The 24,978-nt window shown below is 40.9% G+C and overlaps 3 protein-coding genes across 3 annotated transcripts; all 3 read right to left on the bottom strand.

The window, feature by feature from the left end:
* Positions 1–8,260: 8,260 nt before the first annotated feature.
* LOC141608030 (protein FAR-RED IMPAIRED RESPONSE 1-like) lies at positions 8,261–8,956 on the bottom strand. Its single transcript, XM_074427379.1, has 2 exons — positions 8,665–8,956; positions 8,261–8,577 (listed from the first exon to the last, which is right to left on the bottom strand). The coding sequence occupies exons 1-2, from the start codon at positions 8,954–8,956 to the stop codon at positions 8,261–8,263; spliced, it is 609 nt and encodes a 202-aa protein (XP_074283480.1).
* A 12,456-nt stretch (positions 8,957–21,412) lies between these two features.
* LOC141608031 (uncharacterized) lies at positions 21,413–22,003 on the bottom strand. Its single transcript, XM_074427381.1, has one exon. The coding sequence runs from the start codon at positions 22,001–22,003 to the stop codon at positions 21,413–21,415; it is 591 nt and encodes a 196-aa protein (XP_074283482.1).
* Positions 22,004–23,906: 1,903 nt separating this feature from the next.
* LOC141608032 (uncharacterized) lies at positions 23,907–24,590 on the bottom strand. Its single transcript, XM_074427382.1, has one exon. The coding sequence runs from the start codon at positions 24,588–24,590 to the stop codon at positions 23,907–23,909; it is 684 nt and encodes a 227-aa protein (XP_074283483.1).
* Between the last annotated feature and the right edge of the window lie 388 nt (positions 24,591–24,978).

Below are 24,978 nucleotides of genomic sequence, written 5' to 3' on the forward strand. Positions count from 1 at the left end.
ACGGTCCATCTTTTTCTTTTTCCTGCCCAACTTACTTTTTTTTTCTTCTTTCTTTTTCTTTTTTCACGTTTTTTTTTCTTTTTTTTTTCATTTCATGCTTTTCTCATTTTCTTGCCCACATTTATTTCTTTTCGACCAACTCCATATGAATTAGAACAGACCAACTCCATATAAAAGAGAAATATACCACAAAAAGTACACTAAACTAGCTTGACAGGCAGGCTTAATTTGGGTGTAGTTAGTGGGTCAAAAGGTTAAGTTTGGCTAATGTGGAGCTAAATGGGTGAAAATAAAAGAAAGGGGAAAATTGCAAGCACTTCCCCGCATGTGACACCAACCACAAACCCGAATGTATGCAAGCAAAAAGCAATCGAATTTCATAAAAGTGCAAAGTGATGAACATGTTATGCAAGGAGTATACTACTCTCAAATTCCTACATGAACTAGTCATGAATGACACCAGTTATACGGCTCTAATAACTTAGAAATTTAAAAGTAGTTTGCCAATTTTTAAGGTCAAGTCTGTACGATCAGCTGTATTTTAAAATTAACTCGTAGACTACGCGCATGACAAAGCTAATAACTGCGAATTCGATGCAAGGCTTAAGTGAAATGACAAGTTACAGTGCAAAATCATCATAGAAATCTATCGTTCCGACTCGACCTATATGCAAAATGAAACGTGATATTTTTGAATTTTTCAATGTTTTTTTTTTTTTTTTGATTTTTCAAATTTTTTGAAATAAAATACGATGCAAACAAGAAAAGAAAATAAACGCGAATGCAAAACAAATGCAAATGCAGACTCAAAGGATGCAATACCCTCCCCAAACCAAAATGGACAACGCCCTCGTTGTCCTCCAGCATAAACCAGCAGTATATACGGAGAACGGGATAAAACAACCAATAAATGAATGAAAACAATAAATAAATAAAGGAGATGAAAATAAAAAGAAAGAGCAGAAATACATACAAAATAGCGATCTTCCCCAAACCAGTCAGAAAACTGGGGAAGTGAGTAGACCAGCAGCTACTCGTCAACAGCCTCCTCCTCCTCCTCGTTTACCACCGTGTAGTCAGGATCTCGCTCCTGCTCCCGTCTCCTCCTCTCGTAAGCTCTAGCTCTCTCCTCCTGCTCAGCTGTGTCCGCCTCGCTCTCTGGCTGCGGGTACCCCTCCGCCGGGAACCGGTAGAAAGAAAGGTGTGGCCAGCCCTCAGGAATGGGACGTCCTCTCCTCATGTGATACTCGTACAGAGGGAACAAGGCAAATGCCTGGTCCCGCTCTATACGAGCTACTCGACTGCACATCTCAAGGAGCGAACCGTCACGACGCCCTTGGTCCATGACCTCAAGCGCCACAAAGGGAGTATGAAGAACAAAATTAGCCGGTAAGACCGGCTGTGTAACAGAAGGAGTAGGGATAGGGGTCGGTGTAGGCGTGGGCGTGGAAGTCTGCCCAGCCTCAGTCGGTGTGGACTCCTCTCCAGTCTTAGGTCTCTTCCGCTTCTTAGGAGCGGAAGTAGTGGGAGGAGCGAGTGTGAGGTGGTACGAAGGTAGAGGTGGAGGCAACCTACCCGACACAGTGGTCAAAGGTGAAAGACGGGGTAGCTCGGGAAAAGGTAAGGTCACGAACTCGTAACCACAGATCTTCCAAGTCCGCTGATCCTTAGCTAACCAAAACATCGCCTGCAAGGCGTCAACATCTAAGTTCGCTTCCTTATCTAAGTGTGTCAGTCCACGGGGAAAGTCAGTGAAGAGAGAAAGGGTGAGGTAGGAGGCTATGCCTCCACAGGAAATCGTGCCCGTCTTCTTCTGCCCGACAGCATTAAAATGCTGACCTGTCAAGTAAGCAATGTCAAGAACAAAGGGGCCAGTGCTATCAATGTTTAAATAGCCCCCTAAAATCGACAACTCAACATTGTTAATGTTGTTAGGCTCTTTACGGCCAAAAATCGTCCCGCCAAGGAGACGAAGAAAGTAACGGGCCAGGGGAAGGTGAATGTGAGCCAGCCTCCGCTGCTCAAAGGGAGTCTGTTCCAAGGTAGGCCAAAGTAAATGCAGGACCTTCCGAGGAGGGTCCAAATGGCCGAGAGAAGAGAAACCTAACCGCCTCCCAAACTCAGCTAAGGTCCAAGAAGTGGTCTGGTTGAACAGTCTAAAGGAGACACAAGAGCTCTCCGGGTCAGTGTCATATGCACCAGCCGAAAAGGTAAAAGAGCTGAAAAACTCAAGGGTCAGCTGCTCGTAGGTCAGTGCATGCATTGTGGTCAACCCGATCATCCCCGTACCGTTTAAAATTTCAGCTACAGGCTCGTAAATCCCCAGTCTCTCAAGTGTAGTCCGACACAAAAACATAGTAGAAGTGATGTCACAGTGCATTATATTCTTAAAACGTTTACGATGAAGCGAGTTCACGAAACGTACCTAAGGAAAATCAGGAAGCGGGTCCAAAGAGTCGTCTGCTCAGAACGTGGCTGCAGTGCGTCCAGCAGCAGTAGTAAGACCTCGTCCTCGACCCCGCCCTCGTCCAGCAGTACCCAAAGAAGAAGAAGCCAGTCCAAGAGCACGGCCTGTGACTGGTCGAGGCACTAAAGCTGACGATAAAGCAGCTGTGACAGCAGGTGATGACACAGCAGGGGTCGTCACCGTGGAAGGGACAGAAGCTGCAGTGGTGGCAGCGGCAGTAACAGTAGCAGAAACAACACTAGTGACGGTGACAGCAGCAGGGACCACCATCTCATAAAGGGATGGAGTAACAGTAGAACTAGTAGAGGGCAGAGTACTACTATCCATCCTAACAATCAAATAAGTACTTTAATCAGTCAATTAAACAATTACAAGACGATTTTCCCCAATTGAATCAGAAATTTTGAAACCCTAGCCCTAATTAAGGTCGAAAACGATCAATTAAACAACAAGAATTAAAGGGAAAGACTTACTTGATTGATTACCCACAGAAAGATGCAAAAGAATCGACAAAAACGCAAGAAATTAGTCGGATTTAAACCCGACTCGAGCAAACCCTAAGTCCCTAATTAAACCGCAACCAAAACGGATTTAAAGGGGAAAACAGAGGGATATTGTCGATAATAAGGTAATAAACACAATGTGGGAGATGAATTTGGTAAAGGGGAACAACAAAAGGAGATTTGGGGGATTTTTTCGAAGGTTTATCGCACAAAAGGGAAAAATGGATAATTAGAATGAAAATAGAAGGGAAAAGGAATACTCCCTGCGTCTTATAAGACATAGTTACTCGATCGAGTTATTTGAAACCACTCGATCGAGAACTTCTTCCATCATTCTGCTCGATCGAGTAAATCAGCGTTCGATCGAGAACTTCCCTTTTTGGACAATTCGATCGAAGACTTTGTCTGGGCATTTCTCTCGATCGAGTACAAAAAGTACTCGATCGAGTTGTTTTCCTTTGGCACGTATCCCAATGCATTAAATCTTTCCCAAACCTAGATAAAACACATAGAAATGCTTCCCGCAAATACCAAATTCAAAAGTACGCAGTCTATATTCGGTCTTATGCTAAAACTAACTACGTTATTGTCTAACAGTCTAAAACGAGAATAAAGGTGTCTAACGGAAATTCAAATTACAAAGTGTTACAACGGGGCATTCCCCGCTTATCTTCCAAAACACTGTAACAGCCCAAAAAGGGCTTCTGACTAGAGGAGGTCTCTTCAGCATCGCGGACCGTCCTCTTGGATTGCCATGAGCTTGAACTTGAACTGATAGAAGAAACATAGTTCGCGTCCACATACGCCTGCACTTTCTTCTTCCCTTTGGCACTCTTGTTGGGCTCATCATTTTCATTGTTCCCATCACTTATCTTGACTTTCACTGTACCATGACCGATGGAATCTCCATTATCCCCTCTGTTTGTACCTGCAGCAAGGAAAACAACAGAATGGTCCTCCATATTGCTCTCAGTCTGAGGCAGAGGTGTCACTATAGCAGCACAGAAATCAATTCCATCAGCTGGAGAATCTACTGGGTCTATAAAGGGTAAGGCATTGCAAGGTTGAACTTGGATAGGAGACCTACGAGCTTTGGACTGATAAAATGTCAGCTCCTCGTCACCTACCTGAAAAGTAAGGGTCTTCCCCCCGACATCAATTACCGCGCGAGCAGTAAATAAGAATGGTCATCCCAAAATAATGGGAGTGTAAGAATCTTCGGGTATGTCTAAGACCACAAAATCAATGGAAATATATAATCTCCCGATCTTCACAGGTATGTCCTCTAAGACACCTAGTGGCCAAGATATAGTACGGTCGGCCATCTGAACAGTCATGTTAGTGCAATCAAATTTGGTCAAACCCAGTCTCTTAGCAAGAGACAGTGGTAAGACATTTACGCTAGCACCTAAGTCACATAGCGCATTATCAATTAAGTGGGTTTCTATATGGCATGGAATCGAAAAGCTACCCGGGTCGGATTGTTTAGGTGGTGTCTTATTCTGAACTAAGGCGGACCTTATTTCAGTCAAAGCTACCGTTTTATGATCAGTAATATGCCTCTTACGCGTTAATATTTTTTTCATAAACTTCATGTAAAAGGGTACCTGGGTAAGCAGTTCAGCGAAAGGAACGTTGACATGAAGGCTCTTCAGGATATCAGAAAATTTCCCGAACAGTTGTTCGGCCTTCTTGTTCTGCAATCGCCTCGGAAAAGGAACCGTGATAGGAATTTCAAACCCCTTATTTCTTTCTACCAACGTCTTAACACGATGATCATCTTTCTTACTCGATCGACCCCTTTTGCCCTTCGATCGAGTACTTTCAGCAACAACTTCCTTCGATCGAGAATAATCACCCACTCGATCGAAATCTTCATTATCAGCACTACTCAATCGAACAGACATTTCACTCGATCGAGTAGTTTCTTCAGCATTTCCTCTCGATCGACCACCTGAAATGAGTCGATCGAGGACTTTGCGCGGTTTCAGCATAGTTTCGTCCAATGACGAATGTTCACGGCCTGCAACAGTAGTTTCCAGGTCTGATATGTCTTCATCAGTTGACAATTTGGGTCCTTCGTAGGAAAGACCACTTCTCAAATTTATCAGATTCACCATCTCATGTTGGTTCTTATCAGGTTGAGATGGTAAATGGTCCGGCTTCCTAGAGGATTGGTTAGTGGCAAGTTGAGCTATCTGGGACTCAAGTGACTTTATCGACGCATCTTTTTGTTGATCACTCTTCTGCAACTGGATTGTCAATGACTGAATCATTGACTTCAACTCTGCCATTTCACTTACACCACTAGATGATGCTCCATATTGCGACGGTGGAAAGGATGGAGGATTTTGAAAGCCTTGTTGAGCTTTAGGAGGAGGAATGTAAGGTTGTTGTTGCTGCGGTGAAGGGGTAGGATTCAACACATTCTGACTAGTCCATCTCAAATTAGGATGGACTCAACTCTGATTGTTATAGTAAGAGCCTCCTTGCCTATATTGCTGAAAAGCAAGAACTTGCTCCTTCTCAGTTAGACAGTCAACAGCAGTGTGACCGTCATTGCTACCGCACCTTTCACATGAAACGGCTTCTTGTATAGTCAACAAGTGAACCGTTTGTTGATCACCATCATTCTGCAACTCTAACTTATCAAAACGGGCATTCATGGCTTCCAGCTGAACCACAACTGCATTATCAACAGAAGAAACTGTACGAATACCTCCTCTTATATTCCCATACTCAACACAATGGGTAGCCATCTCTTCTATAATTCCCCATCCCTTGTCATCATCATTATTCTTCTAAAATCGCCCATTTGATGAGGCGCCCAAAATAGCACGGTGGTCGTCATACAACCCGTTATAAAACTGGTTGCACAAGAAACACTGATCGAAACCATGATGAGGAAGAGACCGCACCAACTTTTTAAACCGGCACCATGCTTCGTACAATTTTTGATCTGGTGTTTGCTTGAAACTTGTAATTTTTCCTCTCAGCTGATTAGTTCGTCGTGGAGGAAAATACCTTTTATAGAAGGTAAGGGCCAGGGTCTCCCAGTTAGTAATACTGGCTGCAGTTCGATCAAGATCGGTGAGCCACTCTCGGGCTCCATCGATCAAAGAAAAAGGAAATAGGACCTCCTTAATCTTGTCCTGAGTCACTCCCTTAGTAGTGGGAATGGTTGAGCAATAGTCTGTGAAAACCTCCATATGTTTCCGCGGGTCCTCTCCAGCTACTCCACGAAATAAATTCCTTTCGACGAGGTTGATGTAGGAAGGCCGAATGTCAAATGTGTTCCCATCCTCGGTCGCAAGTTTGAAACCTTTAGGGATTGAAGCGGTTGTTGGCTCTGAATGACTCGCGATATTAGGCATCTTCACGGGACTAACGGCAGAAATAGATTTGTCTTCTTTAAAAGACGGGTCTTCTGCAAATAAAAAGTGTTCTGGCTCGGGTTCAAAAGTACTCAAGGCTTGCTTTTGAATCTTTCTCTACAGTCTTTGTCTATAGCGAAAGGTCCTCTCTGGTTCAGGATCAGCTGGAACTAACTCTGACCTGTTAGACCTGGGCATAAAAAGCACTGGAGAAAATAAATAAGAACTATCTCAAGGAATTAAAAATTCCCTGAGACTGAGAGACAAACGAAAATAAAACAGACAAATAGGCTAATTGCCTCCCCGGCAACGGCGCCAAAATTTGATACCGTCGTTTTAGTATCAAAAATAAATACCTAAGTACTACTAACAGAAGTCAGCGGTAAGTAGGGTCGATCTCCACAGGGAGGCTAAAGTATCTATCTGTCAATCTCGTCTGTCTAGTAACAAATGGGGGTTTTTAGATTGCTTCCTAAACTACTGAAGGTCTAAGGCAAGAGAAATAAAGACGAGAGCAGTAAAGGCAAGAAAAAGCAACGAATGTAGTCAAATAGAGAGGGATATGTCCTTCCGGTCCGCTATCCACACTAGATTACAACTAACTTAACTACCGTCCACATTAGGGTAGTCTACTGTTCATAGCAGGTCTGTTCATTCCAATCTTCCGATCTAGGAGCGAATTTACCAGATTAAGGGGTTTAGAAGAGTGCACTCAACTAATCATATTACAGTTATATTGCTAATGGCACAGGTTCTCACATTCAATCGTCTAGCCTATTCATAACATCATCAATTTCCTACCATGGCTCCCATAATCCTAACATAAGGGTGTTTAGCTACTCATGCTATCGGAATTAATAACAACAATAACAATAAGCATACTAAAGCAAGACATAACAAAGAGATTAAGATAAAGCATAAACTAATGACAATAAAACAATAGAGAAATGATTAAGAGCAACAAAGGTTTGAATTGAGATTAAGAGAAGAGAAAGATTACAAGGTTCGAATCCGGAAAAGAGGCAAGCAAAAGTAACAGTGATTAAGAGTAAAAAAGTGTATTCAAGTGTTCAAAAGATAATTAAGACCTAATGACGACTTCCTTTATATAGGGAAGCGTTTTTATTGACAAAAATAACCTAACACGGAATAGAAATCCCGAGTATAGTGCTAGTCACTCGATCGAGCAACTTTATTCCTCTCGATCGAGTGATTATCCGGAAATTCTTCTCGATCGAGCAACTTGGGCTCTCGATCGAACACCTCCAAAATAGCCTACTTAGATCGAGTACAGCAGGGACTCGATCGAACATCTTCACTGCCAAAACTACTCCATCGATCACCAAATCCTCTCGATCGAGTGTAATCCACTGAAATCAACAAGGAACTCATTTGGTTAGCTTCCAAGGACCACCTTCACGCTTCCCGAGGTACGACATTCTACTCCAAATTTCCATCTCCTCAAAATGCATGCTAAGAGGAACGAAAAAGGTACGATTCCACTACTTTAAGGTCCATTTCCTGCAAATGAGACAAGACGAACCAAAGTAGCCAATTCGGGGCATTTTGCAATACAAAACAATGTAAATGATACAGAAATACGTGCAATAAGAGGCTAAAAAAGACTAAATAAATTGCACGTATCAACAATATTACTGTAATAAATTATTGGAGTGAGGGCTCAAAGTGAAACAGTAAGCTAGAGTTCATAATAATGTTTTCGAATATAACATGATAGTTGCGTGAGAGTTCTTGGTCCAACGATCTAAAATGTACTTACTTGGTATTTATCGAATTCCTTTGCCCTTGTACACCCACACAATATGTCTGCAAAGTAACCCTATTTTTTCGAAGAGTTTGCAAGCACATTTTGCATCCATGGTTGAAAGGTTGAATGTCACCTTGAAAGTTCTGTTTTATTCAGCTTCTTCCACAAAAATTATCCGCAGATTTTCTTCCTTGTCAAAGTCAGCGACACCACATGATATAGCAGCCTTTACTTCCTCTTGGAACATCTTAAACACAGCATGTGTGTATACAATAGCACCATGTTTTTCTAAATGTATATTTGTGTCTAGGTTAGGTAATGAGTGGTCGTTGTCATAATAATCGGGGCTTTGTGTGTACCGCTGCTGGTCCATAGCAGTTTGGAACCTAGTAATAATGTGACAAGGGCACAACAACATTTGAATTATGTAACAATGATACAGTAATGGTGTTACTGTAACGTAATCTATTTACAGAGATTGTGACCAAAGGAATAGAGATGTTTGTTTACCTCATCCAAAATTCGACCAGTGTACCAAAGTGATTCTCATACCGCTTGAAAAAGAATTTGCACTTTTGGATCGCTGTGTTGTTCTTAATATGTAGCCCATGGGAAGGTCACGATGGTAGGCAAGAATCCAATGCTTTCGGTCAGTGAACATTGTAGATAACCAGTCATTATCTTCCAGTTGAAAATCTGAAATAAGTTTCTGCCACTTTTCTTCAAACTCAAACGGTTCCAAATCAGAGTCCCAAACGATAGTGTTGAACCGAGTAAGAAAGTCGGTGTCTTTGCAGAGTGCTGAACCCACTTTGTCTATGATCTTTTGCGTTATATGCCACATGCAATGACGATGCCGAGCTTGCTTGAAGACAGAGGGGAATGCCTTTTTTTATACCAGGGCATTGATCCATGATAAGAAATTGGGGCTCCTTTTGACCCACAGTAGTCAAGAAATGCTGAAAGATCCATTTGAAGGACAGTTCATCTTCGTGTGACAGTAAACAAGCAGCGAAAAACATCGACTTTCTGTGGAGATTCACACCTGTAAATGGTGTAAAAACCATATCATACTTGTTTGTGCCATAGGTGGGGTCAAAGCTGACAGCATCCCCGAAGAATGAGTAGTTTCTAATTGATGTAGAATCAGCCCAAATAACCTTCGTGAGATAGTTAGATGCGTCAACATCATAGGCAAATTAAAACTGGGGTTGGGTGGCTTTGAGTTTTTCAAGACGATCAAGAAAAAGGTCAGCATCTCTTTCCCCTATATAACACTTTATATCTCTTTGAAAGTTTTTAAAGTCCACCAATGTAGCACCTATATTTTGATACCCATGTACAAGCTCCTTAACGTGCCTGAAAGTCTTTGCAGCCCCGATGTTCAACTTGGAATTGTCCAATATAAGCTGTTTGTGAAACATGTAAAGGCATCTTGAAATCTTTTCGAGATCTCGATTAGAAATATAGGTGAGATGATGGTTATGAAACTCAGAAAAGTCATCAATCATAGCAGGTCCCTCAAGCCCATTAAGAAGGGCAAATTTAACGTAAGCTATGCAGCCAATTCTTGAGATTTTAACGCGCCTTTTAACTGTTTCAACTGTGGAAGAGCTGTCACTATTATTATGCTCATCGACAGGAATGGAACATAGTTTCTGTTTATTTCCCCTAAACCCTTCACGATTACAGACTATAAATTTTTGGTGTGCTATGCCACCTCGAAAGTTTTTGGCAGTGTACTTCCTGGGAGTAAAACCACATGCGCGTGCGTAAACCCCGTAGAATTCAATTCCTTCCTCAAGTGAGCTGAAAACTGTACCAATTGTAGATCTGAACTTGCTCTCAACTACACGAATCCACCTCTCGCTTCCATTAGGTGTATGAGACAAAACAAGCTGATTATTTGGTTGAACATTGGTGTGTTGTTGTGCGATTGGCGTAGAAAGGACTGGATTGACAATACTGGACTCTGTAATATGAAAGGGAAAAAAGGAGTATTATTGATATAAATAGACGAGCGGGACTGCAAAGGGAAGTACTGTTATAGTAACGCTGTTACCATCACAATGTAAGTACACAAAGATTGATAGCAGAACAGAAATATGGCCTCGATTAACGATAATAGACTCTGCAATTTTAAAGTGGGAATAGCACTATCATTTAGCTAAAACTTCATCAAAAGAAAGTACTTACACAAATATATAGTAACACGTTTTCATAATTAGTTCAAGTTCAGTGCTGATAACAAGTTGTAATGTTATAGTAACGATATTACATTAACAGGTGTCGAATATTTTAAGAACGCTGATTTAATCCCCATAATTGCTACAAATTTCATGAAAACAAATAAAGGTTTGAATGTGACTAGGTCAGAACTCTTTTTTTTTTTTTTAAAACACGCAGAATACATATAATCTAAATCGTTCTAAATTGATTGACCTAAGATGCAGCTGATGCCTACAAATTAATGTGAAATAGGAGATAAATTACAATACAGAAAAGATCGAATGAGAAAGTGAAAAGCATAATTGCAATTAATTTGTATACCTACATCAATTCAATCCAAACATTGCTGACGAACAACAAAAAACCTAGATCTGGTGGGAATGAGCGCAAAATCGTAATCTCGAGCTAAAATAACATAATTGCACAGTATGTCGAACGATTCTTAATGATAACTGAAACTTAATAGTAAGAAATAAAAAGTATCAACAAAAATTGCAAAGCTACATCACTTTAACAACAATGAAAACATGAAATCAAAGAACAAAAAACCTAAAAAGCAAAGGATTCATGAAATTACATGCGCGCATGGTGTTCTCTGTAGAATAGGAATTCATACTAGTAACAAAAAGCTCAAAACAAGGAAAAAGGAATTGTATGAACGGACTGAATTCGAACAAGGATTGAAAATCGAAATTAGGTTGATTGAATTGAACGATATGATAGAAAGTTGATTGAATTGTTGAATGAATTTATTCGTGAATTGAACGCGAAGACGACGAAAGAAAACAGAGAAATTCGTAGAGAGAAAAAGAGAGTGAATGAAGAGAGAGAAAGTGAAATTGAATTATAAGGGAAGATGTGAAATCTGAAGTTTATATACATCAATTATAATTTGTGAGGATTAATCTCAGCCGTGCATTTGTATTAAAATCTAGTGGTTGAGATTCGCGGGTGATACGTGCATTTTATATAGTCTTTTTAGGCCTCTTTATGCACGCGTTTCTATGTTATCCTCGTAGTTTTATGCTACGAAATGCCCAGAATATTTTACTTTGGTTTCTTTTGCTTTATTTGCAGGAATGGACCTGAAAGTGGTGGAATGAAGCCTTTTATCGTCCGTTTAGCATGCATTTGGAGGATGGGTAGATTTGGAGCGGAAATACTGCTGTTATGGGATGCGTGAAGTCATTTCGGAAGCTAAATAAACAAGTCAATGCTGAAATCAACGAAACAAGTAGCTAGTTGAGTCCAAGTCATTCGATTGGAAGCTTTTGTGGTCGATCGAGTAGTTTTAGATAGAAGAAGTCTTCGATCGAGTAACATTTATGTTCGATCGAAATGCGCATAATTGGAGTTCCTTGATCGAGCAGGTTTTCTACTCGATCGAGAGGTTTTGCCAGGAATCTGTTCGATCGAGTGATTCTAAATTGCTCGATCGAGTGGTTTTCTATTGGGTTCGGGCTTTTTCAGTCTTATTTCGTTTTTAGGTCAAATAATTTGTCTTTCCTATAAATAGGAAAGACGACAGACACTTTGACAGCACCTCATACATTAATCTTTTCCCTTTCTCTCTGTTGAACACTGCCTTTCTTCCGGATCTAAGTAATTCTTTCTCTATTCTCTCTTTATTTTTCAATGTTATTTACTTCTTCATCTTCTGCTTTTGTTGTATATATTATGTGTAGCTAATTCCCCTGCTAGGATTTAGGGGAGTCGATGAATCGTTGTTAATTGCTAATTAGGTTACAGATCTTTCGTTGTCGTTATGTCTGTGCTGTTAATCACTGCTATTAACTGTAATCAGCTATTTGAATCGATGCACTTGGCCTATTTGACCTTGATAAGCCTTGACCTAGACCGGAAGGTTGGAAAGGGTGAGACCCGCAGCGAACAATAGGATGCTTTAGTGAGGGCGGAAGCTAAGCTAATAGTATTTTAGGGCAAACTGAGACCGGAAGGAGATATTCGTTGCCCCTTAGACCGACACATGCGACCGATCTGCGACCTTAGCTGCAATTAACCGATATTCATTGATGACCCGACGATCCTAGTTTTCTCTCTCTCTTATTAATTCCTCCTATCCTTTTCTCTTGCCTTAATCTTCCTTAGTTTAGTTTATGCAACTCAAACCCCCATCTTGTGACCGTAGACAGACTGAATTAACAAGTAGATAGTGACCGCCTCCCTGTGTAGATCAACCCTACTTATCGCTGACTTCTGTTAGTAGTATCTAGGTATTTATTTTTGATACTGAAACGACGGTATCAAATTTTGGCGCCGTTGCCGGGGAGGCAACTATTTTATTTACTTGTTTCTTTTTGTCTGTCTTTAGCTTCAAGGGATTTATCCCTTGAGGCCGTTCTCATCTTTTTCTTTAGTGCTGTTTTGATAGGTCCTACCTAGACAGTTCTAGGTAAAAGATCGTCAAAGGGAAGGCTTGAGTACCTTTGATCCTCCACCTATATTCCATCCTATGGCGTAGCAGGTGGCTTACTGTAAGAGATGCGGTACTGCTGGGCACAATGCCATTGTTTGTTTGATAGGTAACGATGAAGTTTACGGGTTTAAGCAGCGTAGACAAGCCAGTCAATCTTTTGCAATTGTGCCGCCACATCCACTTTATCAACAAGGCTATCAAAAGCCTTCTTTTATTTGGCCACCGCAACAACAAGTTCCTCCTCTTGATAAACAGAAAGAAGCTGTTGCTGAGTTAAAATCTTTAATTAAGACACTTGCACTCCGACTGCAAGAAGACGATAGACATAAAGAAGCTCAACTCATTAAGCTAGAGTCTCAAATAGCTCAGCTAGCTGCTGAGTCTAACATTAGGAAACCAGAGAAGGTATGCGTTACCTACACAGAGAGTTGTCTTTCCCATGAAGGACCCGAGTTGCCTAGCGCTACTGCTGATTTCTATGACTCAGAATATGATGATCTATCTGAAAACGAAGCATTACTTGAAGATTTATGCGTTGTACAGCAACAAGTACTCGATCGAACTGGCTACAGTGTTCGATCGAGTGGAATATCTAAGGAAGTGTTCGATCGAGTAGAACAAACCACTCGATCGAACAGCTGTTATGAGGAAGACCTCGATCGAGCAGAACATGTTGTTCGATCGAGCAATATTCAAGAGGAAAGCTTTCGATAAAGTATTATCTCTACTCGATCGACCTTATTGGCCATGGAGCATAATGATATATCACTTTGGTCTGCCTTGGATGACGATATGGACGACGACAATGGTTATGGTGAATCCCCCATTTTCAAAGCCGAGCTGGATGCCTTGGAGGCTGCGATTTACTGGATAGAACCCGCAGAGGAGGGGAATGAGAAGACAGATGAGTCAGTGATTGCTTCTAGCACGGAAGAGATAATATATTCTTTTGTCGATGATCCCGTCATTGAGAGCAACCAAACCGAGGTAGTTAACGATAATTTTATTATTGTTGGTATTGATAGTACGCTATCTCATATGACTTCTACTTTTTCTTTTGATGCTCTACCCCCTCCCGGCTGGACAAACAATTTAACAATTTTTCACCATTCTTGTCATCCGAAATTTGTCAGGCTGAAACGGTACCTTAGTTTATTTTTAAGTGCTCCTGAGCTCCTTTATTTTGTGGACAAATTTGGGAGCAGTCATAGGAAATTTGTTAGGCTTAAACGATTGAACATTTTATTTTCCTATGTTACTATTATATTATGGTGCTACTTACAGTTTTGTGTAGTACATGCGCAACTATTTGATCGGTTGCTGCGTGCTTTAAGCTGTTTTGACCAGGCAAAATTAGACAGGCTCGAAGAAAAGATGGTCGAGCTGGGACCTGTCTGAAACTAGCGCTACCGGGAGGCAACCCGAAGTTTTTAATTTTTAGTTGCTTTTCGAACATTTTTGCTGTGTGTGTAATAATTGATTTTTAAACTATAGATTGGAACAGTTAAGCTTGTTTTGTTGGTTTCGCGGGCTGTTTATCGCGTCTTTGCTGGAGTCTATAGTGGATAGGTCGATCGAGTACTTTATATACTCGATCGAATTATTTTGCTGCTGATTTCACTCGATCGATTATATATTCTTCTTGATCGAGTGCCTGCAAAGGAGGATCTTTCGATCGAGAGCCCTACTTCCTCGATCGAAATGCTTAGGTGCCCAGTTCACTCGATCGACCATTGTTCTATTTCGATCGAGTGCTTTTGACTTGGATTCGTTTCTTGTGACGCTGTTCTGCAGCTGTTTGCAACCTCCCATGTTGCTGGCTGGTTAGGGGAGGTCCCCACTTCGCGTATTTTTGTAAGTTTTCCGAGTCCCATTTTCACTCCCTCCTCTTTAGTTTGCATTTCCTTTCCCTATTTTTGGGTACAATGAGGGCATTGTACGGTTTGGTTTGGGGAGGTTATGCATCCATATTTGTGTCTGCATGTTGTTTTTATTGCATTTTTGTTATCACGATTAATTTTCGTATGCATTGTTCTTTATTTTTACAAAAATAAAAAAACTCATAAAAATTAGAAATTTCAAAAAATTTCAAAAAATTTCATGTTTATTTTATCATGTAGGTTGAGTCGGAACGGTAGATTTTTATGATGAAACTGCACTATAATTTGTCCTTTTTATTTAAGCCTTGCTTAACTAATTATCTCTTTAGCTTTGTCATTTTGCATATCTACAAGTTAATGTTAAAATTTAGCTGAACGAATAAACTTGACCTGAAAATTTTGGCAAACTACTTATAATTTCTAAGATTTAGAGCCTAATAAACTGGTGTCATTTATGACCAGATCCATGTAGGGTTGTGAGTAGTATACTCCTTGCATAACATGTTCAGTAATTTGCACGTATATGAAATTCAATTGCTTTTTGCCTACATACATTCGGGTTAGTGGTTGGTGTCACATGCAGGGAGGTGCTTACAATTTCCCTTTTCTTTCATTTTTACCCATTAAACTCCACATTAGCCAAATTTGCCTTTTGACCCTTAACTACGTCCAAATTTGGCCTGCCTTGTCAAGCTAGTTTAGTGTATGTTTTTGCGGTATATAATTTATCATGCCAAGTTTGGTTTGTATTGTATTGGTCTGGAGCTGGTAATTTATGAAGGAGAAGGAGGATGAAATGAAAAAAAAGAAGTTGAAGAAAAAAAAAAGGAAAAGAAAAAAAAAAGAAAAAAAAACTGTGAAAAGAAAAGAAAATGGAAGAAAGAAAAAAGAATTTGCATAAGTTGGTGTTACTCCTATGTTTTATTTTGATCATTTGAGGAGTATGTTCGGTTCGGTTTGGTGAGTTTTGGTGCCGAATGAAGGGCACATGTGCTTAATTCTATAATTGAGTAAGAAATGGATATGTTCCATTTGGTTCTGTTCAGGTACTAGCTTGGCCGCCTATACCTCCACATTCCCATAAATGTTTTGCCTTTTCTTACCCATTGCCTCACTTTACCATACTTTTGTAAGCCCTCGGCTGTGACAGGACCTTGTTTGGGTTGAATGTGTGTACGGTAGCTAGAATTGTCTATCATATTAACTGCATGCATGTTTATGTGGGTCGTAGTTTAGGTGAGCAACTATTTTTCTTTCTCTCTTACATTTATATGCTTACCCTTTGCTTCATGAGAGAAGAGTGACCCGTGAGAGTCCATCATTAAAGGTCTTGCAAGGTCGACAGTTCAGCTATATTATAAACATCTTACAACTCGTTTGCATTTGACTGTTTCGCTATAAGTGTTAGTTCGCTTACATTAAATTGGTTTGAGTGGGCATTTGTAGCTAGCTCTGAGATTTCATATCCGTTCCTTAGTTTGCATTTAGTTTACTCGAGAACGAGTAAAGGTTCGGTTTGGGAAGATTTGATACGTGCATTTTATATAGTCTTTTTAGGCCTCTTTATGCACGTATTTCTATGCTATCCTCGTAGTTTTATGCTACGAAATGCCCCGAATATTCTACTTTGGTTTGTTTTGCTTTATTTGCAGGAATGGACCTGAAAGTGGTGGAATCAAGCCTTTTATCGTCCGTTTAGCATGAATTTGGAGGATGAGTAGATTTGGAGCGGAAATACTGCTGTTATGGGATGCGTGAAGTCATTTCGGAAGCTAAATAAACAAGTCAATGCTGAAATCAACGAAACAAGTAACTGGTTGAGTCCAAGTCATTCGATCGGTAGCTTTTGTGGTCGATCGAGTAGTTTTGGATAGAAGAAGTCTTCGATCGAGTAACATTTATGTTCGATCTAAATGCGCATAATTGGAGTTCCTCGATCGAGTAGGTTTTCTACTCGATCGAGAGGTTTTGCCAGGAATCTGTTCGATCGAGTGATTCGAAATTGCTCGATCGAGTGATTTTCTATTGGGCTCGGGCTTTTTCAGTCTTATTTCGTTTTTAGGTCAAATAATTTGTCTTTCCTATAAATAGGAAAGACGACAGACACTTTGACAGCACCTCATACATTAATCTTTTCCCTTTCTCTTTGTTGAACACTGCCTTTCTTCCAGATCTAATTTAGTAATTCTTTCTCTATTCTCTCTTTATTTTGCAATGTTATTTACTTCTTCATCTTCTGCTTTTGTTGTATTTATTAAGTCTAGCTAATTCCCCTGATAGGATTTAGGGGAGTCGATGAATCGTTGTTAATTGCTAATTAGGTTACAGATCTTTCGTTGTCGTTATGTCTGTGTTGTTAATCACTGCTATTAACTGTAATCAGCTATTTGAATCGATGCACTTAGCCTATTTGACCTTGGTAAGCCTTGACCTAGATCGGAAGGTTGGAAGGGGTGAGACCCGCAGTGAACAATAGGATGCTTTAGTGAGGGCGGAAGCTAAGCTAATAGTATTTTAGGGCGAATTGAGACCGGAAGGAGATATTCGTTGCCCCTTAGACCGACACATGCGACCGATCTGCGACCTTAGCTGCAATTAACCGATATTCATTGATGACCCGACGATCCTAGTTTTCTCTCTCTCTTATTAATTCCTCCTATCCTTTCTCTTGCCTTAATCTTCCATAGTTTAGTTTATACAACTCAAACCTCCATCTTGTGACCGTAGACAGACTGAATTAACAAGTAGATAGTGACCGCCTCCCTATGGAGATCGACCCTACTTATCGCTGACTTCTGTTAGTAGTATCTAGGTTTTTATTTTTGGTACTGAAACGACGGTATCAGCGGGACTGACTCACCTAACATACATAGACTCACCGGATGCAATATATATATAATTAGGTTCAAGTGAGTCCTCTACTCTTAGATGAGTCCCTAAGTCCTATTTCTAACCCTTAGATCATAGAAATTGGATGGCTAAGATTAAAACAAAAAAAGAAGGGAGATATAAAAGCAAGCAAACCCTAATCCATCCTCACTCACTCATTCATTCTCTCTGCCTCCTTCTCTCTCTAACTCCCTCCTCTCTCCTTTCCTCCCTCCTCTCTCCTCTTCTCCCTCCCTCGGCCACCACACGAGTACCACCACCACCACCCGCCACTACTCCCTATTCTCTCATACATCACTCCCTCTTCCCTAATATTTCCGGCCACCACCTGATAATACCACTGCCACCACCTGCTGCCCACGCCGCCACCACACTGACGCCGTCCCCAACTGCTGCCAACACCGCCCCCAGACCCACTCGTCGCCTCCCTTTCTTCCTCCTCTGAAATCCCGCCTTTTTTTTTGAATTTTGATATTTAAAATCCCGCCTCCTCATATCCTCTCTGCACCGCCCTTGCTGCCACGCCGTCACCACTCTAACACCTCCCCTTTCCCTTTCTTCTTCCTCCCCTTCTCTTCCGACCACACCTACAACAAAACGACGGCAGCCGCCTTTTTGAAAAAAAGAACTTGTGGTGGTTGTTGGTGTTTTATGTGTGAGGCTAGTAGTGGTGGTGATGTCGTGCGCGGTTGGTAATGGTGGTTCTGCGCCTCTCTCCCTTCTCCTTTCTCTTTTTTTTTTTCTGATTTGAGTGGTGGTGAGTGGCGGCTGTTGGGGTCGAGTTTTGTGTTGGTGTTGGCCGTGTGTGTGGGTTAGATTGGCGGTGATGACGGATCTCGGTGATGGACGTGGGTGTGTGTTAGATTGCTGTTTGTCGACTGTTTTTTTTTCTGATTTTTCCTCCATTTGTGGTGGTGCGGGTCTGGGAGGTGTCGTGGAGGCGTTGAGGGTGGTGGGTCAGGCGGGGGCTTGTGGTGGGTGTTGGTCGTTAGCGGTGTCGATGACGGTGGATGGATATAAAATTGCATAAAATATAAATGTAGATAAAATCACTAGTATACTACCATTAACGTTTCAATAGTACACCATTAAAGTTTCACTCGTAGACCATTAAAGTTACAATCGTAAATTAGAGAAATTAGAAAAATTTTAGTCACAATTACATTATTACATAAATACAAATTTTTATATTGAAATGGCCTAAAAAAATTAAAGTTGCAATTTTTAGCATTAAAGTTTCACTCGTTAAACATTAAAGTTATATTTATATATCAGTGAAATTAAATAAATATTACTCACAAGCACATTATTACATAAATTCAAATTTTTATATTAAAAAATGCCTAAAAAAATTAAAGTTTCACTTTAAAGCATTAAAGTTTCACTCGTATATCATTAAAGTTACAGTAAAAACTCAGTTAAATTAAATAAAAATATTAGTCCCAATTACATTATTTCATAAAATCAAATTTTATATTAAAAAATGGCCTAAAAAAATTAAAGTTACACTTTTTAGCATTAAAGTTTCAGTCGTAAAACATTAAAGTTATATTCAAAAATACAAAAAATTACATTTTTATTTATAAAATGACTTTAAAAAATTAAAGTTACATTTGTAAAGAATTAAAGTTACCTTCACAGATTAAAGTTTCACTTTTAAAACATTAAAGATTCAAATCAGAAATTGTTTAAAAGTTTCAAATCTCAATCATCAATCTTAGAAGATCTAACGGCTTAGATTAGGACTTAGGGACTCACCATTTTAGGTGGACTCATTTGAACTTGCCTATATATATATATATATATATATATATATATATATATATATATATATATATATATATATATATATATATATATATATATATATATATATATATATATATATATATATATATATATATATATATATATATATATATATAGAATTAGGATCACATGAGTCCACCCTATCTTTTTGAGTCCCGTGAGTCCATTTATGTATCACACGCTATACAAAAAAATATCACGAATTTTTTTTATGAGTAAAAAAAAAAAATTTATAATTTTTTTTTTTTTTATAAAAAAAGTTTTTTTTTTAAAGTCTAACCTGTGATATTGTTTAATATAACCCGTGATATTGTATCTGAGTCTGTGAGTCCAGTAAAAGAGTATCACAAGTTATACAAAACAATATCACACCTTACAATAAACAATACCATTGGTTGTACTAAACAATATAACCGGTTATACTATACAATATCACACCACTGAACCTAACTCCGTCTTTCACCATGTTCATTGTCAGTCATCTTGTCCACCATTATAATCCGCCATTATTTGTGTCCCCTCTGTTACATAGCTCAACCCCATTAGAGAATAGAGAGAATCAGATTTCAGTGGATCAACATTTAACGGAGCATACCTTGAAAAAGCCGTTGCTTTTAAGGCCAATTTCACTGGTATGGTCATTAGCGAAACTGAAACAATTGCTAAAAGATTCATCTTAGCTTTATTAGAGTCTTTTGTTGTCCGACAAACTGTCCCTTTGATAAATTTTCATAGTAGCGGTGTTACGGAATCATCGAACTAGAGATATCAGATATACGGGCTTTGTAGCATCAGAGACATCATGAACCTGTAAGCAGTTGCTAACAGCTTCCTCTAACTTCAGGTGCGGATTTTAGCGACACGTTGATGGACCGCATGGTAAATACTCCGTAAAACTTTGGTGACAGCTGATGTAAAATCCTCCTATATAAATAAATGTAGCTTATAGTATCATTCAACTGTAGGACCGATTGCCCCTATATAAACTTTGGTAAATAATCCGTAAGTCTGCCATATACCTATGGACTGACCGTACAAAAGGGTACCTGTCCCCACTATAGCGAGGGGAACATTAGATTATTTCTTAACTATCTTCATCCCAATCTCAGCTAATTCACGTGGTTTCTCTCTATCATTAAAAGCCACCAATCTCAGCTAATTCCCGATGTTTATGAACAAAACTATATTGTTATTCAATTTGTGATATTTTTGTGTATAGCGTGTGATACATAAATGGACTCATGCGACTCAAAAATATAGGTGGACTCAGCGGATCTTACCTCTATATATATATATATATATATATATATATATATATATATATATATATATATATATATGTGTGTGTGTGTGTGTGAAAATGTGATATAATGTGGAGAAATTTAATTGGTTGGAAAGTGAAAAATGATTGGGTTGATAAACTAGGTCGTGAGCTTCTGTTTGGAGGGTGAAAGTAGGTCAAGATAAATAAAATGGGAATAAGAGTAAAATTGGGTCGCGACCTCTACTTTTGAATAGTCTTATAAATTATTCTTTAAAATATTAATTTTTTTTTTTTTTTTTTGAGGAAAACACCCCTGCGGGTATTAAATTGATAACGAAATATCAAACAGTACATCATTGTTCGCAATCGGAGGTAAGCTATCCCCCCCCCCCCCCCAATCCATTCTACCAACTACTCTAGGCGTAATATGCGCTAGAGAATGCGCCACACAATTATCTAAACGACTAGTATGAGACCATAAGACCGACTGAAATTCAGTACAAAAGACGAGAATGTCATCTATAATCTGCGAAAACATGCTTCTTCCCTGCCGCTTCTCCTGCAAAGCATCAACGAGTTGTAGACAATCACTCTCCACCATCACCTTACTATCACCTCTTCTCCTAGCTTCTTGCAGTCTATCCAGCACAGCTACAGCTTCAGCGACAAGCGATTCCCAGGACTCAGTTCTAGCAATCGAAACCCCCTATAACACCTTCCCCCTACCGTCCCTACACACTATGCCCGTAGAAACTCCCTCCCCATCTTTCACTCCCGCATCGACATTCACTTTCACGTATCCCTCCGGTGCAGCTTCCCATCCCTTCGCCCTCCCGTCACCCTCCCGTCACCCTCCTTTCTGTCCTTCCTATTCCACGCTGCACCCCCATACTCCTCTACCCCCTCACAGTCATGCATAACAACGCCCACCCTCCGAACATTCAGCTCCGGGTTAACATCCACCTCATCGAAGATAACCTTATTCCTGTGCTCCCAAATCGCCCAGCACCCTAACATGAATTTCCCGTACTCCCCAGCACCAATCTCCCTCCAAACCTCCTCCACCCAAGCCTGAACACTACTCCCTCCACCCGGCACCTCACAGTCCCAGCCCAACCCTTCCCACACCCACTTAGCTACCCCACAATATCGGAAAAGGTGAATACTTGATTCAATAGACAAATTACATAAAGGACAAGGAGAAGACTCACCTCCAATTCGAGAAACGATGTTTTCTTTCGTTGCCAAAGCTTCACTACAGAGTTGCCAGAAGAAGAGTTTTACGCGCGGCCAGACCGGAACCTTCCATAGGTTATTCCACAACCATCGCTCCCTCAACCTATCCGATTGCTCAGCTAAATCCACAGCTTCTCCGGACAGCATCAAATAGGCCGATTTCACAGTATAAACCCCATCTCGTTCCCACCCCAAATACCATCAGTCACTCGGGCGATTTGGACTCAACCGAATATTTGTAATTCGCTCGTGCTCAAATGTCCCAACCAATATTATCCGCTATAAAATCCGCCACAACCATCCCTTCCATCCCAACAGGACACGGAGTAATCACCCTACCAGTCTGCGACCCAACTACCCACGCTTGCCCCCACACTCGCGTGTCCTTCCCATCCCCTATCCTCCGTCTTAAACCCCCGTCCAACACCTTCCGAGCCTCCATTATACACCCACAAGTATAGCTTGGATTATGCCCAACCACCGCACTAACAAAATCACCATTCGGGTAGTATCTCGCCTTCATAATACGTGCCCATAAACTATCCGGGCTGGTTAGCAATCGACAAGCTTGTTTCCCAAGCAACGCAAGGTTAAACAAATGGAAATCCCGAAAGCCTATACCTCCTTCCCCCTTTGGTCTGCATAATTTCTTCCACGCAACCCAAGCCATACCTCGTCGACCCTCCTCATGACCCCACCAGAAGCGCGCCACCAAAGATTGGAGCTCATCACAGAAATTAGCGGGGATTTTAAACACACTCATCACATAGGTAGGGAGTGAATTGGCCACTGCCTTTATAAAAACCTCCTTACCAGCCCTAGACAAAATTTTCCCACGCCATCCCTGTAGCCGTTTACACAGCTTGTCCCGGATAATATTTGTAATCACCTTCTTAGACCGCCCCACAACTGTGGGTAGCCCAAGATACCGCTTCTTCTCCGCCACCTCGCTCACCCCCAGCCGTGCCACCAGCCTATCCTGTTGCTCCCTTGACACTCCTCTACTGAAAGAAACAGTGGTCTTTTCAAGGCTAACCACCTGCCCCGAAGCTGCTTCATATTTTCGAAGGACCCCATTAATAACCTCGGCCTCTCCCATCGTTGCACGAGCAAAAAAGATACTATCGTCAGCGAAGAGCAAATGTGAAACCGCAGGAGCACTACTCGACACCCGGACACCATGCAGCGAATTACACTCAACAGCCCATCTCATAAGATTAGATAAGGCCTTCGCACAATGAATAAAGAGATAAGGAGAAAATGGGTCACCTTGTCTTAGGCCTCTCGTTGGCCGAAACTCTTCTGACGGTTCTCCATTAATAAGGACAGAAAAAGTAACAGTAGAGACACACTCCATCACTCGCCTTACCCATGCACCATCGAACCCCATAGTAACGAGTAGTCGCCTAAAAAACGTCCACTCCACCCGATCATAAGCCTTTGCCATATCAAGCTTAATCGCCATGTGCCCCCCGAATGTCTCGAATTTTTCATGTAGTGGAACAATTCAAAGGCAATTAAAATATTGTCCGAGATGAGTCTTCCTGGCGTAAAGGCACTTTGATTTTCCGAAACAATGTCACCCCAGAAGAGCTTTAATCGATTCGCCAGCACCTTAAACACAAGTTTGTACACCACATTACAAAGGCTAATCGGTCGAAAATCTCGAATTTTGTCCGGAGCTTTCTTTTTTGGCATTAAGACTATATTAGTCTTATTAAACTCAGTCGGTGACAATTCTCCTCGTAAAATTCTCAGCACCACGGTAATCACCTCGGACCCAATAATATTCCAATACGATTGATAAAAAAGCCCATTCATTCCATCCAGTCTCGGTGCCTTCAAAGGATTCATCTGATTAAGCGCATCAACCATCTTCTCTTCCGTGTACTCCACTCTCAACATCATATTCATTCTCTCGCTCACCCTTCCCTCAAGCCCGATCAGCACCTCCTCCATCAAAGTCAGAGCCCCTGTAGCAAGAAGCTCACGAAAGTAGGACACCGCTACTTCTGCCACAGCAACATCCCCAAACCAGTCAACTCCATTATCATCGATTAGCTTGCATATTATTCTTCCTCTTCCTCTCCTCCGCTCTAGCATGAAAAAACTTTCTATTACGGTCCCCATCACGGAGCCATAGAGCTCGTGATCTTTGGCGCCAATATTGTTCTTCCTGGCGATACAGCTCCGCAATTTCCGCCACAAGTTTCCTTCGACGCTTCGCTTCCTCCTGTGTTCTTGCCCCACCATTTAACCGCGCCAGCTGCTTACGTTTCTTATCAAGCGCCCAATTAATCTTCCCAATGCTGATCTTCTTCCATGCTTGGATTTCTCTCTCACAGACGGCAATCATCCTTCCTAAATTTCCATTCCCCTTATCGACGCCTCTCACAATCGCTTCCTCACACCCCTCCATACCCACCCAAATCTGCTCAAATCTAAACCTACGCCTTCGAACTCCACCCTCATCCCGTCTATCGAACACCAACTTTATGGGAGCATGGTCAGACCATTCACGGTCCAAATGAAGTAACTTCGCATACGGGTAAATCTCTAGCCAGGCACTTGTACACATCGCTCGATCCAACCTACATTGTCTATTGGCTTCCCCCACTTGGCCGTTGTCATAAGTATACTGGTATCCCTTCCACATAATATCCCTTAGTCCACAATCATCCACAGCAGCTTGAAAATTATTCATCTGCCACTGCGCTCGATTCCGTCCTTTCATTTCCGTGGAAAAAAAAGGACTACATTGAAGTCCCCAATGCAAACCCATGGTAACGCAGACTGCCTGCTAAGAACCCGTAGAAGCTCCCAAGATAAATGCGTGTCACACACAGCTGGCCACCCATAGAAACCCGTAACCCTCCATTCCTTATTATCCTCGCAAATAATGAAATCCATATGATGTACTGACGCGGAAACAAAGGTACAATTTATTTGCTTTCGCCAAAAGAAAGCAAGACCCCCCGATCGTCCCACAGAATCCACCTCCATCCCATAATAACCGTCCAACCTATCCTTAACTCTCCGCATATTATGACCACACAACTTCGTCTCGCATAAAAAGAGCATGGCCGGGGCCTCCCTCCGCACCAAAGTACGAAGAGCTCTCA

This window comes from Silene latifolia, chromosome 10 (genome assembly GCF_048544455.1).
Source record: "Silene latifolia isolate original U9 population chromosome 10, ASM4854445v1, whole genome shotgun sequence".
Lineage (NCBI taxonomy): Eukaryota > Viridiplantae > Streptophyta > Magnoliopsida > Caryophyllales > Caryophyllaceae > Silene > Silene latifolia.

Bases quoted from the DNA above. Each gene is read 5' to 3' on its own strand.
- LOC141608030 (XM_074427379.1), bottom strand. From the start codon at position 8,956: ATGTGGCATATAACGCAAAAGATCATAGACAAAGTGGGTTCAGCACTC. The intron at 8,578-8,664 runs GTATGAGAATCA...CTCTGTAAATAG, and splicing joins TGCAAATTCTTTTTCAAGCG to ATTACGTTACAGTAACACCA.
- LOC141608031 (XM_074427381.1), bottom strand. From the start codon at position 22,003: ATGCTGTCCGGAGAAGCTGTGGATTTAGCTGAGCAATCGGATAGGTTG.
- LOC141608032 (XM_074427382.1), bottom strand. From the start codon at position 24,590: ATGAAAGGACGGAATCGAGCGCAGTGGCAGATGAATAATTTTCAAGCT.